Source organism: Brienomyrus brachyistius, chromosome 20 (genome assembly GCF_023856365.1).
Source record: "Brienomyrus brachyistius isolate T26 chromosome 20, BBRACH_0.4, whole genome shotgun sequence".
Classification (NCBI taxonomy): Eukaryota; Metazoa; Chordata; class Actinopteri; order Osteoglossiformes; family Mormyridae; genus Brienomyrus; species Brienomyrus brachyistius.
The window spans coordinates 2,847,811-2,869,026 of NC_064552.1; the positions used below are offsets into that span (position 1 = coordinate 2,847,811).

General features: G+C 48.6%; 2 protein-coding genes and 1 long non-coding RNA gene across 4 annotated transcripts in view; all 3 read left to right on the forward strand.

Annotated features, from left to right (window-relative positions):
• Positions 1–7,170, forward strand: part of LOC125716068 (ubiquitin carboxyl-terminal hydrolase 36-like) — a 13,833-nt gene extending 6,663 nt beyond the window's left edge. Inside the window, exons 5-16 of the mRNA XM_048988303.1 lie at positions 639–741; positions 817–884; positions 1,005–1,075; positions 2,094–2,176; positions 2,534–2,645; positions 2,946–3,086; positions 3,394–3,494; positions 3,854–3,992; positions 4,251–4,592; positions 4,890–5,150; positions 6,704–6,831; positions 7,002–7,170. Coding sequence (XP_048844260.1) covers positions 639–741; positions 817–884; positions 1,005–1,075; positions 2,094–2,176; positions 2,534–2,645; positions 2,946–3,086; positions 3,394–3,494; positions 3,854–3,992; positions 4,251–4,592; positions 4,890–5,150; positions 6,704–6,831; positions 7,002–7,170 — 1,718 coding nt within the window. The remainder of the gene's footprint in view (positions 1–638; positions 742–816; positions 885–1,004; positions 1,076–2,093; positions 2,177–2,533; positions 2,646–2,945; positions 3,087–3,393; positions 3,495–3,853; positions 3,993–4,250; positions 4,593–4,889; positions 5,151–6,703; positions 6,832–7,001) is intronic.
• On the forward strand, positions 6,748–10,691 carry LOC125715956 (uncharacterized). The gene is made up of 2 exons (XR_007384230.1): positions 6,748–6,831; positions 7,002–10,691. It is a non-coding gene; the product is annotated as an uncharacterized LOC125715956 (long non-coding RNA).
• Positions 10,692–11,215: 524 nt separating this feature from the next.
• Positions 11,216–21,216, forward strand: part of LOC125715389 (cytohesin-1) — a 52,674-nt gene continuing 42,673 nt past the window's right edge. Inside the window, exon 1 of one of the 2 annotated variants that reach the window (XM_048986805.1) lies at positions 11,216–11,428. In XM_048986805.1, the coding sequence (XP_048842762.1) occupies positions 11,221–11,428 (208 nt within the window). In that variant the 5' untranslated portion in view covers positions 11,216–11,220. Of the gene's footprint in view, positions 11,503–21,216 lie in introns of both variants that reach the window. The other variant, XM_048986809.1, reaches the window with a different exon arrangement.

Genomic DNA, 21,216 nt, shown 5'->3' on the forward strand with positions numbered 1-21,216 from the left:
GAGAACCCCCCTCCCAGATTGTTTTGTGTGTATGTGTGTTTGTATGTATGTATGTATGTATGTGTGTGTGTGTGTGTGTGTTTACTGCAAGCCCCTCCCCCACATCAGTCCCTGCGATGCCCTGCAGCCCCATGACGTCTGCTGCATTGTGTCCCCCCCCCCCCGCACTCCTGTGGCCTCGTTTCCATCTCACTCTGCCTACCTATCTGAGCTGTCCACAGCATATGACAGTCCCGATGACTGGGATGCTTTTGTCAGCTGGAATTCTGAGCAATTTCAGGGAATTTCTATTGATTTATACGAGCAGGCAGCTGACTGTCCAGATAAGACATCGAGTGGGTCCTTCACAGCCACGCTGCAATGTGATTGGATAGAAGCCCATGAATCAGTGAGGGGGCGGGGCTTGCCAGTGAGAGTGGGCCAAGATGATTGGTGGGCTTCCCTGACGCATAGTGTTTCTCCATACCCTTCTAAAAAATGGGTCGTGGACAGATCAGAACATTTCTATCCTTAGCTGGCCGCCCTCCCTCATAAACAATGAAATAACTTTGAAATAACCCGAAAACGTGTGGAAAACATGCCTTGGGCATTTTTGGGCCGTTGCAAGAATAAAAAAAACATTCTGTGTTTTTTTTCAGAAATCGCACGTCATTTTCGCTTCGGCAGTCAGGAGGACGCCCATGAGTTCTTGCGCTACACCATCGACGCCATGCAGAAAGCCTGTCTGAGCGGATATGGCAAGTAAGTGCGGCACACTGCATGTGCATGCGATAGCCAGCGGGGGGCCCCTAACGGCTTGGCTTTGATCTCCCTCAGGTTGGACAGGCAGACTCAGGCTACCACGCTGGTTCATCAGATCTTTGGAGGCTACCTCAGGTCACGAGGTAAAGGCTCCGTCCGACACCTGCCCTGCTTGCAGACATCAGACTACCTCACTACACATGTTCATGTTCTTCCTCTTTGTCCCTCCCTCTCCCTCTCGATCCCTCACCTACCCCGGAAAGTCAAGTGTTCAGTTTGTAAAAGTGTGTCGGACACCTATGACCCTTACCTCGACATCGCAGTGGAGATCCGGGTGAGTGGGGGCTCGGGGAGTGTGACCATTCCTAGGGACGTGTCTTTCAGTGGAGGCGTGCTCATCCATGGGGGTGTGGCTGACTTGGGGGGCATGGTCAGAAATGGGGGCGTGGGCACCCATGGGGGTGTGGCTGACTTGGGGGCGTGGTCAGCAATGGGGGCATGGGCATCCATGGGGGTGTGGCTGAATTGGGGGCGTGGTCCGCAATGGGGGCGTGGACATCCATGGGGTTGTGGCTGACTTGGGGGCGTGGTCAGATATGGGGTGTGGACATCCATGGGGGTGTGGCTGACTTGGGGGCGTGGTCAGCAATGGGGGCATGGGCATCCATGGGGTTGTGGCTGACTTGGGGGGCGTGGTCAGCAATGGGGGCATGGCTGAATTGGGGGCGTGGTCAGCAATGGGGGCGTGGACATCCATGGGGGTGTGGCTGACTTGGGGGCGTGGTCAGCAATGGGGACATGGTTATTCATGGGGGTGTGGCTGACTTGGGGGCGTGGTCAGCAATGGGGGCGTGGACATCCATGGGGGTGTGGCTGACTTGGGGGCGTGGTCAGCAATGGGGGCGTGGACATCCATGGGGGTGTGGCTGACTTGGGGGCGTGGTCAGCAATGGGGGCGTGGACATCCATGGGGGTGTGGCTGACTTGGGGGCGTGGTCAGCAATGGGGGCGTGGACATCCATGGGGGTGTGGCTGACTTGGGGGCGTGGTCAGCAATGGGGGCGTGGACATCCATGGGGGTGTGGCTGACTTGGGGGCGTGGTCAGCAATGGGGGCGTGGACATCCATGGGGGTGTGGCTGACTGTCAGGTACCATGTTTCCCTCCCTCACACCACAGCTGGGTCTCAAGCTCCACCTCTGTAAGCAGAAATGGCTTTGGGCGGATAAGCACCTTCTGTGTCTCCTGCTTCCTCCTGGCTGCGTTTGTGCTGACAGTCACCCTCTCTTGCACAGATGCACACGTGCACCACGTCTGCATGCTAAAAGATACTTCTTCTGGTCTTTTCTTCAGCAAACTGCAAACATCGTGCGAGCTTTGGAGCTGTTTGTGAAACCGGACGTCCTGAGTGGGGAGAACGCATACATGTGTGCCCAGTGAGTTACACCATGATATTGTTGGTTTGAGTCCTTTCCCGCTGTACTGCTTTGCACCACGATGATATTAGCTTGGGTCCTTACCTTCGGTCCTGCCATAGACCATTAGGGTATTACTTGTTTATGTGGTATTATGGTGAATTATACTGCATTACGTGTTGGTTAGAGTTTTCCCCACAGTAAATGAGTTGAAGCCTGGCAGCAATTTAGGGTCTGAAAAAGCCCATTTAGGCAGCAGTCATGCAGGTCTTGCTTTGCACAGCTGGCAGAGTAAGTTTGTGGTCCCTCATTTCTGCCCCCCTCACTGACGCACCCCTAACAGCGCGTTCTACACCCCTCTCCGCGCCCCCACCTCAGGTGTAAGAAGAAAGTGCCTGCAACGAAGCGCTTCTCCATCCACCGCACCTCCAACGTGCTGACCCTCTCCCTCAAGAGGTTCGCCAACTTCAGTGGCGGCAAGATAACCAAGGTACGTCCCGGTCCGCGAGCGTGCCCCCCTCCATGCGTGTTAAATGTCAGAAAAATGCCCCCCGCCCCCCACCCTGGAACACGATGACATTTCACATGTTTCTTTAAATGGACGGGTCAGCGTAGTTCTTCAGTTCTGTGATGCTTGAAATGAGGTCAGTGTGTCAGTGCTTTGGATCAGAAAGGTTGCCACAGAAATAAGTCCTCATTTGTAAGAATAGAAACTTTTATTTTGCCCAGACACACACACACACACACACACACACACACGTATCTGTCTGGCATTCTCTGTCCCCTCTAGGATGTCGGCTACCCTGAGTTTCTGAACATCAGGCCCTACATGTCCCAAAGCTCAGGTGATCCAGTCATGTACGGCCTCTACGCGGTCCTGGTGCATTCTGGGTACAGCTGTCATGCCGGACACTACTACTGTTACGTCAAGGTCAGTAGTTGGGCCTGTGCATGCGTGAGCTACCGAGTGATGTCAGCCGGGGTTAATTAGGGTCCTGCTGACAGCCGTTCACAGCTGTTCATCGCAGGCACTCATGACGGAAACTAAAAATCGGGGACAGAATGTTGTACCTTTGATAAAGGGGGGGGGGGTTAGCGTTAAGGTCGAGAGGCAGATTTGCGGGCAGCTGGATTATTTTAACCACACGCCTGAGTTTTGCCCCCACCCCCTGCAGATGGTGCTCTTCCAGCACACGTGCAGAAACTCGCCAACTCGCTAACTTGGTCGCTCCCGACAGGCCAGCAACGGGCAGTGGTACCAGATGAACGACTCGGCAGTGCATCCCAGCAGCATCAAGGCCGTCCTGCAGCAGCAGGCCTACGTGCTCTTTTACCTGAGGTAATGCAGATCCCGCCTGTTTGGGGGGCCCCCTGTTGGCCACAAACAGTCACTACACTAAATATTAAAATAACGCTCCTTATTTAAGAGATGCTGAAGCAACATGATCTGCTAACCAACTAGCTTCGATCTTCTGACTTTTTAAGCAGTGCCCCAGAAACAACAAACCTCATGTAGAGTACATGGTGCAGGACCTGCTACAAATAGCTAAACATCTTGTACTGCTAAAAACCACAGGTTGGGAGCATGATGGCTACAGGGAGTAACTGTCCCGCCTGGGCAATGTTTGGTTTTGCTGAATTAAATGTCTGCCAAAGAAGCTGATCTGGAGGGGTTTGTGTTCTGTCCCTGGGTCCCAGAATTCCTGAAACCAAGAAGACGGTGGATGGTCTTGGGGCGAAGCAGGCAGCAATGCATTCTGGGAAGAGCAGCCTTACTCCCGAACAGCTGAAGAAAACCATTGTCAACGGACCCCTGTCATCCCCTCAGGTGACTAAGGTACGGCTCCCTGGGTGACACACCTGCTCATAGCCCCCCCCCCCCCCCCCCCCAAGGTCCCCTACACACGTATCAGTAAAGTTAACTAGATCCTGGATTAAACTCTGACTTGTAAGTAAACTTTTATTCGGAGAACGAGCAGATGTTCAGCTGTGCAGACGTAGTCTTTTCTGGAGGCCAGGAAACGTTAATGACGCTGAATAGACTGTAGCTACGTGTCTTAATTTGGTGCTTTTTTGTTATTTTGTACCCGGGTAGAAGCAGCTGGAGTCCTCACAGCTCCGAAAGGTTCAGTCCCTGGATGGTGTAGGCGGGATTGCCATGGCAACACCCAGGAAAGGTTCCCTCGGCCAGTCGCCCACCCCGCTTGGCTCCGCCAAACAGCCAGGAGGCTCCCCACTGGCTGAGGAGCTCCTGAAGAAGGTGAAGAAGCCTCTGGGTCAGCGGCAGGCATCCGAGAGGCCCCCGGGCCCCTCCCACGGGCCGGGCCGGGTGGAAGGCAGGTGCCTGGCCACCTCAGCCTCCATGAAGTCTCTCTCCGATTCCTCCACCTCTTCCTCTACTTCCACCTCCTCTTCTGTCAACTCCTCTGAGTCAAAGGTACAGCCCCTGCTGTGAGGAGGACTCCCACTGCCCATGAGCCGTCCCGATTTCAGCCCAATCTCTGCAGGGGTCTCAAGGCCGTGATTTTGCAACTCCTGTGGATACACTGGGAACGACACGGGTTAAAGAAAGCTGAGATAAATGTATATCGTATAAAACACATTCCTGGGATCAGAGCAGCCATTCGTGGCCTGAATCAATCACTGCACTGAAGGCTGATTCCTGAAGATCAAGCATTTCTCTGTTCATGTCCAGTCGTTCACTCTTTCCCTGCTGGGTCGCTGTCACTTCCAGGAGTCCGTCAGCAGGGTGGTGTCGCGGCGCAGGGACTCACTCTGCCCACGAAGTGCGAGCTCCTCCAGGGGCGGGTCCTTGTCCTCCAGCTCCGACGAGCAGCCGCCCCTCCCCCAGAATGGCACGGATCCTGGCAGGGCCCCGGCGGAGGGCCCGGCAACTCCGAAACTGAAACCGCGGGCCCTCACCAATGTGGCTTGCGAGGTTGCCAGTGCCATGTCTCCCCCACCCGCCAAGAAGCTGGCCCTGTCTGCCAAGAAGGTTAGTGTGATGGGACCCCCCCCCCCCATTGGGAGAGGTCTTCAGGACTGAATGCTTTCTTACTGAGCTGTAAATTTAGGGAATTTTCTCTGGTGACCAGCATGTTTCGATGGTTCATCGTTCCCAAAAGAATCTGTTTCATGCCCTCCCATCTCACACTGCTACTCAGCTGCCCCCTGACCTTCTGATCCATTCTATGAAAATAGCAGGATAGAACATCTACCCCAAATATATCCAAAGGCTGCCTCTGCATAAATATTTTTTGTTGATATGCTTGACCTATATTTTGCTTTATTATTGTGTATAAACCATTCATAGGTTCAGCCCCCAAAAAGGTATCTAATTGTATTTCATACTTAATTGTCCCGTACACATTCGCTGTGTCTGGCAGCTTGGAATTTTAAAACTAGTGTCAAGATCAGTTCGCACATTTATGGGTTTATAATTGGCCGTGAACATACTTGACTTGCTTCTTGGCTAATATCAGCACAGTTTTTTTTGCTATATGTGAACACGCTCCTTGGGTAATACCAGCACAGTTTTTGGCTGTTTATGAACACACTTCTTGGCTAATATCAACACAGTTTCTGTGTCTGTGTGTGTTCTTGCCTCTTGCCTAATATAAGCACAGTTTTTTGCTGCGTGTGAAGACGCTCCTTGGCTAAAATCTGCACAGTTCTTGACTGTGTGTACTTGCTTCTTTCTTAATATCAGCACAGTTTTAACTGTGTGTGAACGTGATTCTTGGCTAATATCAGCACAGTTCTTGACTGTGTGTACTTGCTTTTGGCCTAATATCAGCACAGTTTTTAGCTGCATGTAAACAAGCTCCTTGGCTAATATCAGCACAGTTTTTAGCTGTGTGTGGACAAGCTCCTTGACTAATATCAGAACAGTTTTTAGCTGTGTGTGAACAAGCTCCTTGACTAATATCAGAACAGTTTTCACTGTGTGTACTTGCTTTTGGCCTAATATCAGCAGTTTTTAGCTGCCTGTAAACAAGCTCCTTGGATAATATCCGCACAGTTTTTAGCTGTGCATGAACAAGCTCCTTGACTAATATCAGAACAGTTTTTAGCTGTGTGTGAACACGCTCTTAGCTAATATAAGCACAGTTCTTGGCTGTGTGTACTTGCCTTTTGCCTAATATCAGCACAGTTTTTAGCTGCCTGTAAACAAGCTCCTTGGCTAATACAAGCACAGTTTTTAGCTGTGTGTGGACACAATTCTTGGCTAATATCAGCACAGTTTTTAGCTGTGTGTGAACACGCTCTTAGCTAATATAAGCACAGTATTTGGCTGTGTGTGGACACAATTCTTGCCTAATATCAGCACAGTTTTTAGCTGTGCGTGAACACGCTTCTTAGCTAATATAAGCACAGCTTTTGGTTCCTCCCTCCTAACCCTAAACCCAACTCTTCTTCTACCCTCCCCATTCTTGCTTTTTCTTTCCCTTATTCGTTTTCATCCTTTTCCCTCACTTTCATGACTTCGTTACTCTCATTTAATTATTTTTTCGACCACCAAGTTTCTTTTCCTATCAATAAACACAGGCCAAGAGCAGTCGGGGTCCTGCCAGCAGTGAGGACCCGCCCCCCCCTCTCTGCCCCCCACCCAGTGACCCCACACATCCAGCTCAACTGTACCTTTTGAACTTTGACCTTCTCACCCACAGGACCAGGTACAGTATGAACACAGGCCAGAATTATATGCTTTATATTAGCTGTATGTGTACAGCTGCTTACCGTGAATGGTGACATATCTATCACTATGGCAACAGAATATATATATATCTCAGGGTTGGCTGACAGCTACTGTGACATGCGTGTGACATGTGCCGTCCATCCACAGGACCGTCCCCTTCCATTGGCGTTCCTCCACCGTGCACGGCCAATCCCACGTGCCGAGCCCCCCCAGCCCGCATCCACATTACCGCCACGCCCCCTCTCCGCGGCCAAAAGGGTCCCTCTGCAGCAACAGCCAGGTTCCTCAGAACCAAGATACCCCTGGGGATCAATGACCTCCACGGGTCCGTCCACTGAGATGCCCCTGAAGCCTCCAGCTCAAAGTGAAGAAGAAGATGAGGATGGAGCACTGGCTGCTGCTCCCCCATTCATAAATCCTTAAGAGGAAGAGAACCGGTGTCCGGTTACATGAAACAGGGTGTCAGTAGCTTCACAGCACATGGTGATGAAGACCACAGTCAATGAGGCCAGATGAGATCTGTTCAGGCAGGGTGGGTCTTACTCGGAGCTACAAGGCAGTAGCCTCTTATTTTCATCAAAGGAAAGTGAAAGTAATAGACAACAGAGAGGAACATGATCAAAAGTTGGATACTCTCTCCAGTCCAGAAAGTTCCAGCTTCCCATCTCTCTCTCCTCCACCCGATCAGTTTTGTGTCCCTGTGAGTAAATGTGCGTAGAAATCTGGTTTTTCATTTGCTCTAAATGCTTATTAACTGTTTGGTTTATCAACACGAATGACACACATGACCGGAGCAGATATGTCGACAATCCACAATGAACCCAGAATCTGAAGATCAGGTGAGATCCCCACCGCACCTGGAAGAAATTCTAAGATCCCTCCTGGTCCTCCTTTGGGAATGTCAGATGGATTGGTAACTCAGGCAACAGAAGAAGGAATATAGGGGGGGAAGCTGGAGAGAAAACAATTAATTTCCCCAAGCATTGGGGAAAGTTCCTGTGGTGGGCTATGGCGGGGGGGGGGGTGATGCAGCCTAGTGCTCTGCCACCCAGGCATGGACATCTGTAACGGTAACGGGGCCAAAATGCAAACTGTAGACCTCCAGAAGGTCCTGGGGGGGCAGTGTACAAAGCAGACCTTATCACCATCCCTACCCAGATCTGAAGACATGTAACTTAAGTCATTTTCACCGCCCTGAGCCACGTGCAAATGGAGGCCCCGCATCGGTTTGTTCTGAAAAACGCTCCTTTCTGAGACACCATGGACCAGCAGGGGCGACGTGGATGATGCAAATGAGAAATGATGTCGTGGCACTTAAGGTTTCCCAGCAAAACACCCCCAATGCGCCATGTCTTAGTGTGGCGGTCAGGACCAATATGTCAGGAAAGCAAATCAGCATTATCCTCGTTGTGCTTAATGCTGTGGCTCGCTGGCGTCTTCACTAATGTTTTATCGGGAATATTTTTAGCTTACAGCTTGCAGGACGCGACCCATATTTCATCAGGCCGGAGAGACAAACATATTCTAGGCTATGCTGTGCACAAACATAATCATTCGAATGCAATTCGACTATTAGTTCCAGCTCGAAATGAAAAACATTGCCAGAAAGATCGGCCACTCATGCCCAAGGAGCATAAACTCCCACAATCCGCCATGAACGTGACTTAATGTCCCATATTCTGTACAAAGATTCACCTTTTTCATGCATTTCATTCAATTCTAGAAGATATTCTGTTCACTTTTCAGGGCCTTTGCAGCTCTCAGTGACAGAAGAGGCACTTTGCTCTGGTTTAGCTGGTGCTGTCTGCCGTTGACGCCTATGCAGCCTGGTCAGGGCTGGGCGTCTCTCTTCCATCCAGACTCCATTTCCTGTGTCAGGCAGGAAGTAGGTGTGGGTGTGTGTAAGGTGGAGCGCTGCGAGTGACACGCTTGTTACAGCTTTCCCACGACATAAAAGGGAGACAGCGTTAGTACTTGTTCAAGAAGATAAGTCAAAAACTATTGTCAAGATAAAATCATACATGTAGGTGGTTCGTTTTCCGCTAAGAAAGCACATCACCAAGCCTCCAGATATTAGTGTTGAACTCGAAAACAGGAATTAATCAATAAACTAAAACAAAATAAAAGCCGCGGTTTTTTTGTGGGGAGAGCAAGTTGGCTGGTTTCTCGTGCTTGGTCTGAACGGAATATTGACTTTGACGTTTCTCCTCTTTGTTAATTTTTGAGCAAACTTTATGTAACTTGTCACACATTGTTGCAGATGCCTGCATGCAGCGTTGCCAAGGTAACCCTGTAGTCTGACAACAATCTACCTCTCGTTCAGTCGCCCCAGTGGCCAGATCCCTATGCTGAGACCTTCACCTCTGTCTGTCTGCATAGCCATAGACCCTTTGCAGCCCTTTCTTTATATGTAGCTTCTGACTGGAAGTTCCTGACCGCGGACCTCATATATTCTGCTTCATCGCTATTTAGACACCGGTTTAATCTAGACGCAGATGTACTGTCTGACCGACAGTTTCCCAGAATAGCCCACTTGCCTGTTGGTCCCTGGTCTAGATGAACTTGGAGAGTCGTTAGTTGCTTTTACATCTGATGACACAGAGCTTGACACGTGTCCTAGAGGACAGCTGTGCGGGTTTCGTGTGAGATACATAATAGTGGCCAAAACTGAGGAAACACCTAGCATTTTCGGCATCACGCTTTCAAAATTAGTACACAAATATTGCCGGTAATATTTATAAACAGTCAAAGAATGCTATGAATATCATGCATTGGACAATTAAATAAGTAACTGGAGCAACAGTTGAGTAGAACTCTGTAGATCATGTTACCAGGGACTATGCTGTGAAAAGCAGGCTTCTGAATATGCTATTAGCGATTACCCTGCATACAGAATGACTCATTGCAAGAATGATGCTTATGGATTGGTTAGCTTATGACGTCACCAGAAAGCCGTACCTGGGATCATCGTCTTCTTCCAGCTAGTATTTGGGCTGTAATTCCGTAATTGTAAAACTGTAAGTGACTTTGTGCTAGGATTTGCTGCCTTACACAGGTGTGCTCAAGTCTTTCCCCTGGTGGGGTGGGGGGGGGGTGATTTTTCTGGAACTTACCTTAACGTAAGCTTGCTTAAAGGCACGCCGAGTGCCCAGTATAAATACTCTATGCAATCGTGGGCTTTAAGTCTGGCGCGCCTGGCCCAGATCTGCATCAGATCTTCAGAAACCGCCCCCCGGCCGCCCCTTCTCCTCCTCCTACTCGTCCTTCGTTAATCTTTCTGTACAAAGAGCTGAATGTCTTTAACACTACGCGTCGTGCATCCACCCCAGTAGGTAAAGAAAAAAGTACGAATCCCTTAAATGTACGTAACGTAAGCAAGCAGGAGTCGTAGCAGAATATTAGGGTGTGGACACAGACGGACTGCATCTGTATTAGGAGTAATGACAGAAAACGCTTAGTCACCGTAGAAAACACACAGTGTCCTGTACCAGCCTCCTGACTTTGACTGTCTTCGGAGTGACTCCGGTTTTAATGAGTAGCGTGATAGTCGATGAACTTCCAGACAAGTCGAGGAACTGCATCAACAGGGTCTTTGTTGTGTGTGTAGTGTCTGTAACAGAGTGTGCAGATAATTTGTGCATAATCAGACTGAGAATATCAGTATTTTAATATGGAATATATAGACATTTTTAAAACGCAGAACTTAGGCTAAATGACCACTAAGACATGACAGAATTTAGCGTCGTGCTACCCTTTTTTCAGCAAATGGTAACTTGTTCTTCTGATAGTGACTTGTATAAAGAAATGAAAAAAATTAATAAAGAATTATTATATCAACCGGTGCAATAAAGTTGTACATTTTGTGAAAACCGAATAATTTTGGTTGTTTTTTGATCTTCGTTGGTTTTCCGCCGGTGGACTGGTTACGGATAAAATTATTGTTTAGTTCCGTAGATTGTGTAGTTTGGTGGATAGTGGGAGAGGGGTAGGTGGTGTTTTAATTAATCTATTATCCATTTTAGCCAAATATAATTATTTAACGAAAATACTTTTTAAAATGTAAATATAATATCAACCCGTATGTGCAGAATTAGTGACTCACTCCTCCCCCGCGGGATCTTAAAATTTGTCTCTGAGTTTAGTACAGGAAACAATCAGAAGAGTAATTTGGCTCGCTACGCACCTTAATTTTTAGACAAGTCTGTGTATAAATCGGATTATTTGTTCAAACCTGCAAATTCACTATTTAAAGCATTAATTAGCTGACAATCCAGGTAACTACTAAAGAAGTTGATTATCTCGTCTTGTTAGCCAGCCAAAACTTCCTTATATGTGATAAGGGGGAGTACATAGGCGGTGGATACGGATGCGCAGCTGTGCAGACGGGGCAGGGGTAGCCCGCAGCTGTGCAGACGGGGCAGGGGAAACCCGCAGAGGCGCATGCGGCGGACGGACACCGACTGGCAGAGATCAGAAAACGTGGAAAGCAGGCTGCCGGTTTGCTGAACGTGGCCGGACAAGATCGGCGGCGAGCGGGACGAAGCATCGCGGCGGCATGGAGAAACGAGGCGGCGGTAGGGAGCGATGGCATCACTCTCAGAAACGCACCACGCCGCCGTTTGCAGATCGCCATGAAGTGCCGTTAAATGTATGCTTTGGTGATTTTTTTGGGGGTCCGCTTAGGATAACGGCTGCGCAGCGTGGGATATTGAAGTTACTGTGAGCGCAGGATTAAATTAGGGGTTAGTGCGTAAGAATAAAAAAGTGCGCAGGAAACAGAAATTTTAAAAATAGCTCTCTGCTAGGATGCTTCAGAATAAAATGGCAAGCTTCGATATCTATACAGCCTGCGGTCAGATTTTTCTGTGGATATTGCAGCTCGGATTTTCCCGAGTTTGTATCAATGCAACTTGGCGAATGATGTGTTAAGATTATTGAAGAATCTGTATTTAGACAATTTGCAATTTGCACGTTATATAATGTAAGCGTGTGTTTGGTTTAAATGCATGTAATACTGACGCTCGTAGATCACATTGTGAAATTTACAAAAAAAAAAAAAACTAAGTTTGACGCTGCGACATTGCCTAGTTGTGCGTAAAGCAGATCATCTTAGTGGGCCGAATGTGGTTCCTGTTTGCTCGGTCACCTGCAAAGCAGCCTGGAGTATTCTGATTTTTGATGGTGTATAGTGTGTCCGTGGCAACTTCTCGGAGTGACAGGCTGAGATTCAGTGCGCCAAGAACTGCGGAATATGATCGAGTACCATGCCGATCTAACCTATGTCGGAGGTCTCTTTAGCCACCTTGCTCCTGCGATGAGCCCGTAAAATGTTTTATCTGAAGAATCAAGAGTTTAACCGAAATAGGAAAGTAGCAGCATTTGAAAACGATACATCAATGCCCGATGTGCTATTCAGATATGAGCGTGTGCGCTACGATGACATGTCACATATTCTGATAGCAGAGATATCCCATCTCCACCGTGCTCAGATCTTCTCGAACAGGGCTAGTCCCCCGGGTGATACTGCTCCGGGTGTGACAGGATGTGGGCTTCGCACTTAGTGCTGTTGCCGTAACTTACTGAAAGTCCCCAGGGAACTTTCAGAGCCCCGTCACTGTGTGGCCTGGTAGACGGCAACCGAGGGATTCTGTTTGCGCTTGGAAATTTATTAGTTTAAAACACGCACACGCGCACGCACTCACATGTAGGGCATACCTATCCGTATGGGGCCCGCTCATTCACTTCTATGGGAAAAATGCTAACGCTAACTATGACAACCTTAACCCCCAACCTGCCCTAACTATAACCTTAAGTAAACAAGCAAAATCCAAGAGTTTTTGCATTTTAAATTTTTTCATAGCAGTTACAGATTTTTATAAAATAGAGTTTTCCCTTATGGGGACCAGGAAACCGGTCCCCATAAGGGAAAAAAACGGATATTTATCACGTTATGGGGACATTGTGTCCCCATAAGGATAGGTATACCCGCTCACACACACACACATACACACACACACACACACACACACACACACACACACACACACACACACACACACACACAGGGGACCCTCCATTCATTTCTATGGGAAAAACCCTAATCCCAATCACGGCACCCTTAACCGCTACCCAGCCCTAACCCTAACCATCATCATCATCATCATCATCATCATCATCATCATCATCATCATCATCATCAACAACAGCTAAATAAAATACAAGACTTCTGGCATTTTACTTCTGTGACTGCAGTTACCGATTTTTATAAAATTGAGGTTATCCAAATGGTGACCTGAAAAATGTCCCCAAAAATAAGGAAGTTTCAGGTTTTACTGCACTTTGGTGACATTGTGATCTATGCAAACTCTCTCCCCAACCCCAGATACATACATACATACACATACATACACACACACACACACATTTATACAAGTACACATTTATATAGGCTTATTTGTTTGATTTTTCCAGAATTACAAATTGATAACAAATTGTTAACCCGATCAAGAAATGTACAGGCTATTGTTATTGTTTTATTGTAATGCTGACTCATGATGTTTTGTGTATGTCCCTGACCGAACTGGCGTAAATAACTGTCACTGGGATGATAACTGCTGTAAGGCGTCACTGTATTGAAATCTACTGCAAAACATGGCGGGAATACTATCACAAGGTGATGCTAATGTGATCTATATTGATTTAATGTGCTATTGAAGCTAAGCATCATATATCTTTGGTGTTATTTACTCACTATTTATTTGAACTTTTCTACAATCAACCAAAGCAAATATTTGCAAATGGGGCATTGAAATGACACAGAGTTACATGCTTTATGGTTATAAGACTGCATACTTAACTAGTGATATAAAATTACATGAAATAACTGCAGCAGTATCCAGTATATCTGCCTTGAGTTATTGGCAAGTAGGCTAATCGTACTACAGCCACTTTCAAATCACTTGCATATAGTCTATTACCACAATACTGGTAGATTTTTCATATATAGTTCATGATAGGTCTTTTATTTGCCCTTTGCACAAGTACAGGTACATTTGAACGCATCCCTTCTCCGACCCCATCCTGCTCCCTATAGCTTAAGAGTCCCATGCAGGGTCAGCCAACATGCGGTGTCCATGCAGTTGGGGGTTACCAGCCTTGTTCAAAAGCCCACGGACATGTGGCAAATCTGCCCAGGCTCAAATCAGCCACCTTCCGATCACAGGCACAGAGATTTAGCTCGCTGAGCCACATGCGACAGCAAATTCAAGCTCAGCATATATTTATAATAAAACAAAATTTCACAGTTTCAACATCTGATATGTCTTTGTTCTATTTTCAGTTAAATATGGGTTTATATGATTTGTAAATCACCGCTTTCTATTTTTAGTTACATTTTAAACAGCGTCCCAGATTCTTTGGAAACGGGGTTTGTAAAATCTTTAATGGCAGTAAGTTACTGCCTACTGCCTGTAATTTGCTGCATCATTCACAGATTTTGACTTTCCGGAGAGTATACTGCAGATAATCATGATATCATTATTAATTGTCTGTATTTAATATCAAAAAAAGAAAAAACGAAACTGCATTTGAAATTTCCCGGTATTTCAGCATAATTTGTCGGTTCCTCATCAATAGGAGACTGATTTTACGCCTGATATCGACGGCATCTCAGATGGCGTAGGCTGCGCTGCACGGTATCCGCTCTCCAGGCAGATTCTGCTTCCGACTGCAGCGAGAGAGAGCCGCTCTGTCAATTATTCATCAAAAGGTTGTGCTTTAAAAAATAATGAAAAATGAAACCCAGCGTACTGCTATTCGTAAAGCATCTCTGGTCTGAAAGGATGGAAAAGGCAGAGTAGCCTGTCTGACAGCACTGCCTATTCGGGACAACGGGGGGAGATGGGGGCGGGGATTAAACATCACCACGGGCAACAAATAACACGAAGTCCTAACAAAAAAAAATAAAGAAGAAGCAGCTTGATGTCACCGTAGCAGGATCGCAGTGTCTGCGGATTTTAATCCCGTTGTGGGGTGTCCCTTCGGGTGTCGCCTGTCACACCGGGGGCGGCACGCGAGTCCATTGTTATCCGTAATTAGCCGCTAGATCTGCTGCGTTGGCGGTTCCCGCTTTTCCCTGTCAGTTAAACTCGTGACAGGAGGCTCGCGCGCCGCAGGAAAGGCAGGTAGATCATTATGTGAAATTCCCCGGGCTTGGAAAGCATTACGGCGTCGCTGGCTGTCATTGTCGCTGTCACGATACGGGCTGGAGGGCTGCAAGTTATACGCGCTTTATTCTGCGGACGTTTTGCTGCTCAGCAATCGCCCGTGAAATCGTAGCTTTGTCCTGGGTGGGAATAAGCGGACTTTCCGCGCGTCTCCCAAACCGGCGTGCTGATGTGTCTGCGGGGCCCAGGGCAGTAAGTTTCTTTTTGAGTGTCACCTTCTGTCTGTTTTTTCAGTACATCTGCAGGGATTTGCCCAGCAGTTATTCATTTCTTTGCACGTTTCCTCCCATAGAAACTCCTACAATCTTGCCTGCCTTCACACCGACCGGAATGTGTCCTTTTACGGTCGTCGCTTGTGTTTTTATTGCAGGACTACAGTTACCTACATCTACCACAAGATGGAGGTATAGCTAAGCAAATACGCAGTGCCTTTTTAATGACACGGGCGGGATGTTAATGGGTGGTATGGAAAAAAGTATGGTCATCTCATTTGTCGAAAGGTTTGGGCTTGAATCCCACCTCTGCTAAATGTATGTAGAGTTTCACATGTTCACTTCCTCTCCGGAGTTCCTTTGTAGTCCAAAGACCAGGGAAGTGCCAGGGATGGGGGCCCCGTTCCATGGAACGCTGGTGGGGGTTTTTGGGATGACCTTTCAATCGGCCAATAACAGTGGGTCCCCAGAACTAGAGTTTAGAACCACTGTTTTATTATTGGCTGATGGAGAGGCCATCTCAAAAAGTCACACCCACACCGGTGCTCCATGGAACGGGTTCCCCACCCCTGATTTAGCCTAATCAGCATCTCGCCCCCTGCAGGCAGAATCACTCAGGCGTTTCTCCACCGGAAAGTGAAGGCCGTCAGAATGATAAAGCAGATTTTCCCAGCAGGTTATAGCTCATGAGATGCCGATGTTACTTTCAGGAGAATTCTGTTACCAATACCTCGAGGGTTCGGAACCTCTCAGTTCGGGAATTCTTGTTAGCGAAATCAAAATGAGTTATATAATGGACCCGTTAGCTTTTGCACGAATTATAGGCAATGATTAAATCTGAAAAACTGTGAATAGAAACGGCTTTTTTTTTTTAAAAAAAAAAAAAGATTGTCTTTAGATTATTTCTTTGGTTGTATTGCTTTATCTACAGTCCTGTAATACTGACTGCTGGCCGTCTTTGTCCTTGAAAGCTGCTGAATTATTTGTCAAGAGTTCTGATTGGCTGTAGTCTGCCTGAAAGAGACAGACAGGTGTGTACCTGGCCTGCATCACAGCTGAGGAGTGTGTGTGTGTGTGTGCATGTGCTGGGCTAAGCGGAAAGACCCGCTGATGACCTTTTAACGGTATTGCCGCGGCCCAAAGGAGGTGTGGCTCCAGCGACAGGCTTCCTTCTCCTTGGTGGCTTGTCTGCGGTTGTCATGGAAACAAAGCCCGTTGTGTCGTCAGCAGTGCTGGGGAGGAGATAATAGCAGGCATGGGGGGGGGGGGGGGGGGGTGGTAAGTGGCTCTGTGTGATTGTAGGCAAAAAGCCTCCATACAGTATGTAGGTGTGTGTGTGGCTCTGTCATTATGTGTGTTTTGCAGTTATAATTTTATATGATCTCCAAACTCTGACCAAATGTGTGTCTATGTCTTTGTGTGTCTGTGTCTCTGTGTCTGTGTGTGTCTCTGTCTCTGTGTGTCTGTGTCTCTGTGTCTGTGTGTGTCTCTGTCTCTGTGTGTCTCTGTGTGTCTCTGTCTCTGTGTGTCTCTGTGTGTCTTTGTGTCTCTATCTCTGTGTGTCTCTGTCTTTGTGTCTCTGTGTGTCTCTGTGTGTCTTTGTGTGTCTTTGTGTCTCTGTCTGTGTGTGTCTGTGTGTCTCTGTCTCTGTGTGTCTTTGTGTGTCTTTGTGTCTCTGTCTCTGTGTGTCTCTGTGTGTCTGTGTCTGTGTGTCTCTGTCTCTGTGTGTCTTTATGTCTCTGTCTCTGTGTGTCTCTGTCTCTGTTTGTCTGTGTGTCTCTGTCTCTGTGTGTCTGTGTGTCTCTGTCTCTGTGTGTCTTTATGTCTCTGTCTCTGTGTGTCTCTGTGTGTCTGTGTGTGTCTGTCTGTGTGTCTCTGTCTCTGTGTGTCTTTATGTCTCTGTCTCTGTGTGTCTCTGTCTCTGTGTGTCTCTGTCTCTGTGTGTCTCTGTGTTTCTCTGTGTGTCTGTGTCTGTGTGTCTCTGTCTCTGTGTGTCTGTGTGTCTCTGTGTGTCTCTGTGTGTCTGTGTCTGTGTGTCTCTGTCTCTGTGTGTCTGTGTGTGCATAAGAGAGATTATGGGCTAGTCAGTATCTTCATACATCTGTCAGTATCTTCTCTGATATAGCCCAGCTGCATATAATCTGGCTCTTGCCCTCAGCCACAATTTCCAGGGTTACCCAACCTTACCTGAAGTAGGTGACCCTGTGCTCACATGATCATCCTTGTGCCCCCCCCCCCCCAGCTTGGAATATCTGCTCTTTTAATATTAACTTGCCGTTCCCAAAGTATCCATAACTGTTAGCTGTCTCTCTCATTTCTGCTGCGTTGTCCTGTCCCCCCCCCGCCAACATTTATGCCACCCACACGCCTTCGCCTCATTTCATGGGCTGAGAGGGTGATTATGGGATGTTACATTTACTGTCGCCTAGTGACGGCTGGTAACCCTTTATGTTTTTTTTTTTAATTAGAGGGAGGAATTCCCAGGAACCCCGTCATGCTGAAAAGACTGTCTCACCCCCGCACTTCTGACGTGGTGCCTGCCATTGTCACCCCCCGCACTTTCCACACGTGGTTCCTGCCATTTTCATCGTGCCTCAGCCAGTTCAATCTGCCTCCTTTGTTACCTTACAGCATTTTTTAGTGCGCCATGCTACTGTCTGGTGCTCCAGAGAGCTGTGGGATTGAGTTACTTCTGTGGGGTGATGGATGGGGGGCAGTCATGGGGAACCTCATGAAAATCATGATGATTTTGAGGGGGTTTGGAGATTGGCTCGCCCAACTATTAGCTACTAGGACACCCATATGGGGTTGGGATCATGTAGCCTGTGTTGTGTATCTACGTTGGTGTGTGTTTGTGTGCCTCCAAGTGCCCTTTGGTGTGTGTCTGCCTGTGTCCTGTCGCTGTCTGTCTCCAAAGCTTCTGGGTAAAAAGGCAAATATTCTCCATTTAAGGAGATGAAAACTGACTTTAATTTGTACATTGTCGTTACTGGTACCTTAATCGGTAGCTGTTGTCTGGGATACTCTTTTGCGGAGGAAGTTCGGCACTATCGGGGGGGGGGGGGGGCTGCGTCGGTGGGTGTGGCCTGTGTGTGGCCAGCGGTGTGAGAGCGGGACGGCTTTTCAGTGGATCTTGGGAATTAGCTTCTCTAATTAAAAAAGTACAGTTTATGTGTGGGGGGGGGGGGGGGGTAGGAGGTGTGAGCACATACATTGAGGACAGGTACACTGCGGGAGAGGGGGGCACAGAGTATCTCCTGAGTGCTGAGTCAGCAGGGGGAGGGGGGGGGGGGGCTGTCGATGGAGAGCAGCAGCTGCCGTCGTGTGTCGGCATTCCCTGGTGCTTGCAGGCCCCCCAGCCGAGCTCCGGTCTTCATAACTGCGAGTCCCTCTGGTCTATCCTGCTCTGAACCCCCCTCCCCTCATGGTCCACATTTGGTGCTCTAAATGTAGTCACTCTTCCCACCTAGTTCAGCATGCATGTGAGACGAAGCAGGACTTTTCTTTTCTTTACCCAGAATCCCTTTGGGGCGATGGAGGACCACCGTCCCACAATGCAGGTGCTCTGGCTCCCCCTTGCTGCAGTGCCAGTCTGTAGTGAGATGTTTCACGGACTCACACTTAATGGGAGTAAAAGACAGAAGGGAAAGAGGGAGAGAGAGAGCTGGCTTGAAACTGCAATGGAGGGAATCTGGGTATTTGAGGTTGGGGGAGCAGTAGCATGATGATGAATGGGGGGAGGGGAGGCTTTTAGGATGCAGGACGGATGGGGGCCATGCAGACGGGGTGTGGGGGGGGAGTGTGGGTGTGAGATACTGGTGGCTGTGATGGACGAGCTCATGTGGAACTCCATTCATGAGGCGAGCAGATGTGGGGAGACAGAGGAGACTGTGTGTGTGTGAGCAAATGTGTGTGTGTGTGTATGCGCATGTGTATGTGTGTGTGTGAGCATATGTGTGTATGTGTGCGCGTGTGTCTGTGTGTATGTGCGAGCGAATGCGTGTGTATGTGTGCGTGCGATTGTGTGTGTATATCTGTGTATGTGTGAGCGAATGTGTTTATGTGTCTCTGGGTGTTTGTGTGTCTGTGTGTGTATGTGTGTGTGTGTATGTGCGAGCAAATGTGTGTGTGCATTTATGTGTGTGTGGGTGTGTCTGTGTGTGTGTGCGTGCGATTGTGTGTGTATGTGTGAGCAAATGTGTTTATGTGTGTGTGGGTGTTTATTTGTGTGTGCGTTTCTGTTTGTGTATTTGTGTGTATGTATGTGCGAGCAAATGTGTTTGTGTGTGCGTGCTTTTGTGTGTGTGTGCGTGTGTGTGTGTGTGCGTGTGTGTGTGTCTGCCTCGGGGGGTTGGGGTCTGCAATCCTGGGTTCAAGTCCCCTGGCTGGCACCACTGGCCCTTTTGCCCAGTTTCTGCTGGGTCACTGGGTCACAAAAAGGCATCTGCTGAGGAAATTAACATGATGTGTATGTTTTTTAATGTGTGTGTGTATGTGTATGTTTCCAAGGCCCCTGTGTCTGCTGTGTACCTGGTAATGTGCAGATGTCAATAGTATATTACTTCATGAACACTTTTGTTAGAATAACAATGATAATAATTATTCTTTTCAAGATGTGAGGAAAATGAAAGCATTTGCTGATTTATGTACAGGGACATTTAATTCATGTGACCTTGCTGCTTGGCAACGGTGAACACTTAAGAGGCATGCAAAGTCTTTGTATGGACAAACTATGGGGCTGAGAAGCTGCAGCGGGAAGAGGAGTAGGGTCAGGGATGGGAGGCCAGGGATGCAGGACGAATAATGATGGGGATGAGGAAGAGAGGTGGGGCCTGATAGGGGATAAGGGGTGTGATCTGATGGGGATGAGCGGTGTGGCCTGATAGGGGTGAGGGGTGGGGCCTAATAGGGGATGGGGCATAGCCTATGAGGGATGAGGGGGTGTGATCTGATGGGGGATGGGGTGTGGCCTGATGAGGATGAGGGGTGTAGCCTAGTGAAGGATGAGGATTATGGGGTGAGGGGTGTGGCCTGATGAGGGGTGGGGCCTTATAGGGGATGTGGTATGGCCTGGTGAGGGATGAGGGGCAGGATGAGGAGCGGGATGAGGGGGTGTGATCTGATGGGGGATGGGGGCGTAACCTGGTGAGGGATGAGGGTGTGTGATCTGATAGAGGGTGAGGGGTGTGCCTGATGGTTGATGGGGCGCAGCCTGGTGAGGGATGAGGATTAGGGGGTGGGGGTGTGGCCTGATGATGATGATGAAGGATTCGGCCTGGTGAGGGTTCAGGATTATGGGGTGGGGGTGTGGCCTGATAAGGGTGAGGGATGAAGGGTGGGGCCTATTAGGGGATATGGGGCGTGGCCTGGTGAGGGATGAGGGGCGAGATGCAGGGGCGTGATCCGATGGGGGTGTGGGGTGTGGCAGGATAGGGGTGTGGCCTGATGGTGGATGGAGTGTGGTCTGGTTAGGGATGAGGGGCGAGATGCAGGGGCGTGATCTGATGAGGGTGGGGTGTGGCCGGATAGGGGTGTGGCCTGATGGTGGATGGGGTGTGGCCGGATAGGGGTGTGACCTGATGGTGGATGGGGTGTGGCCTGATGGTGGATGGGGTGTGGCCTGTTTAGGGATGAGGGACCAAACCTGCATAGACAGTGTCACCCACAGTGGGAAGAGCAAATCTGTGACAATGTGACATGATACAGAAAGAGAGAGAGAGACTCACTCAATTGAAAATTAAAAAACTGCAGCAAACAGCTGGCAAGTGCAGAATAGGAGCCCACAGGTGACGAGATGGTGAGGATCTTTTCTGGGGGGTGACAAGGAATCAGGGCCTGTACCTCACTGAGGGAGTCTCTCCCTGAAAACACACAGGGGTTAGAGAGAATCACTGTAAAACCCCACAGGTCTGAGTCCAAGAAACA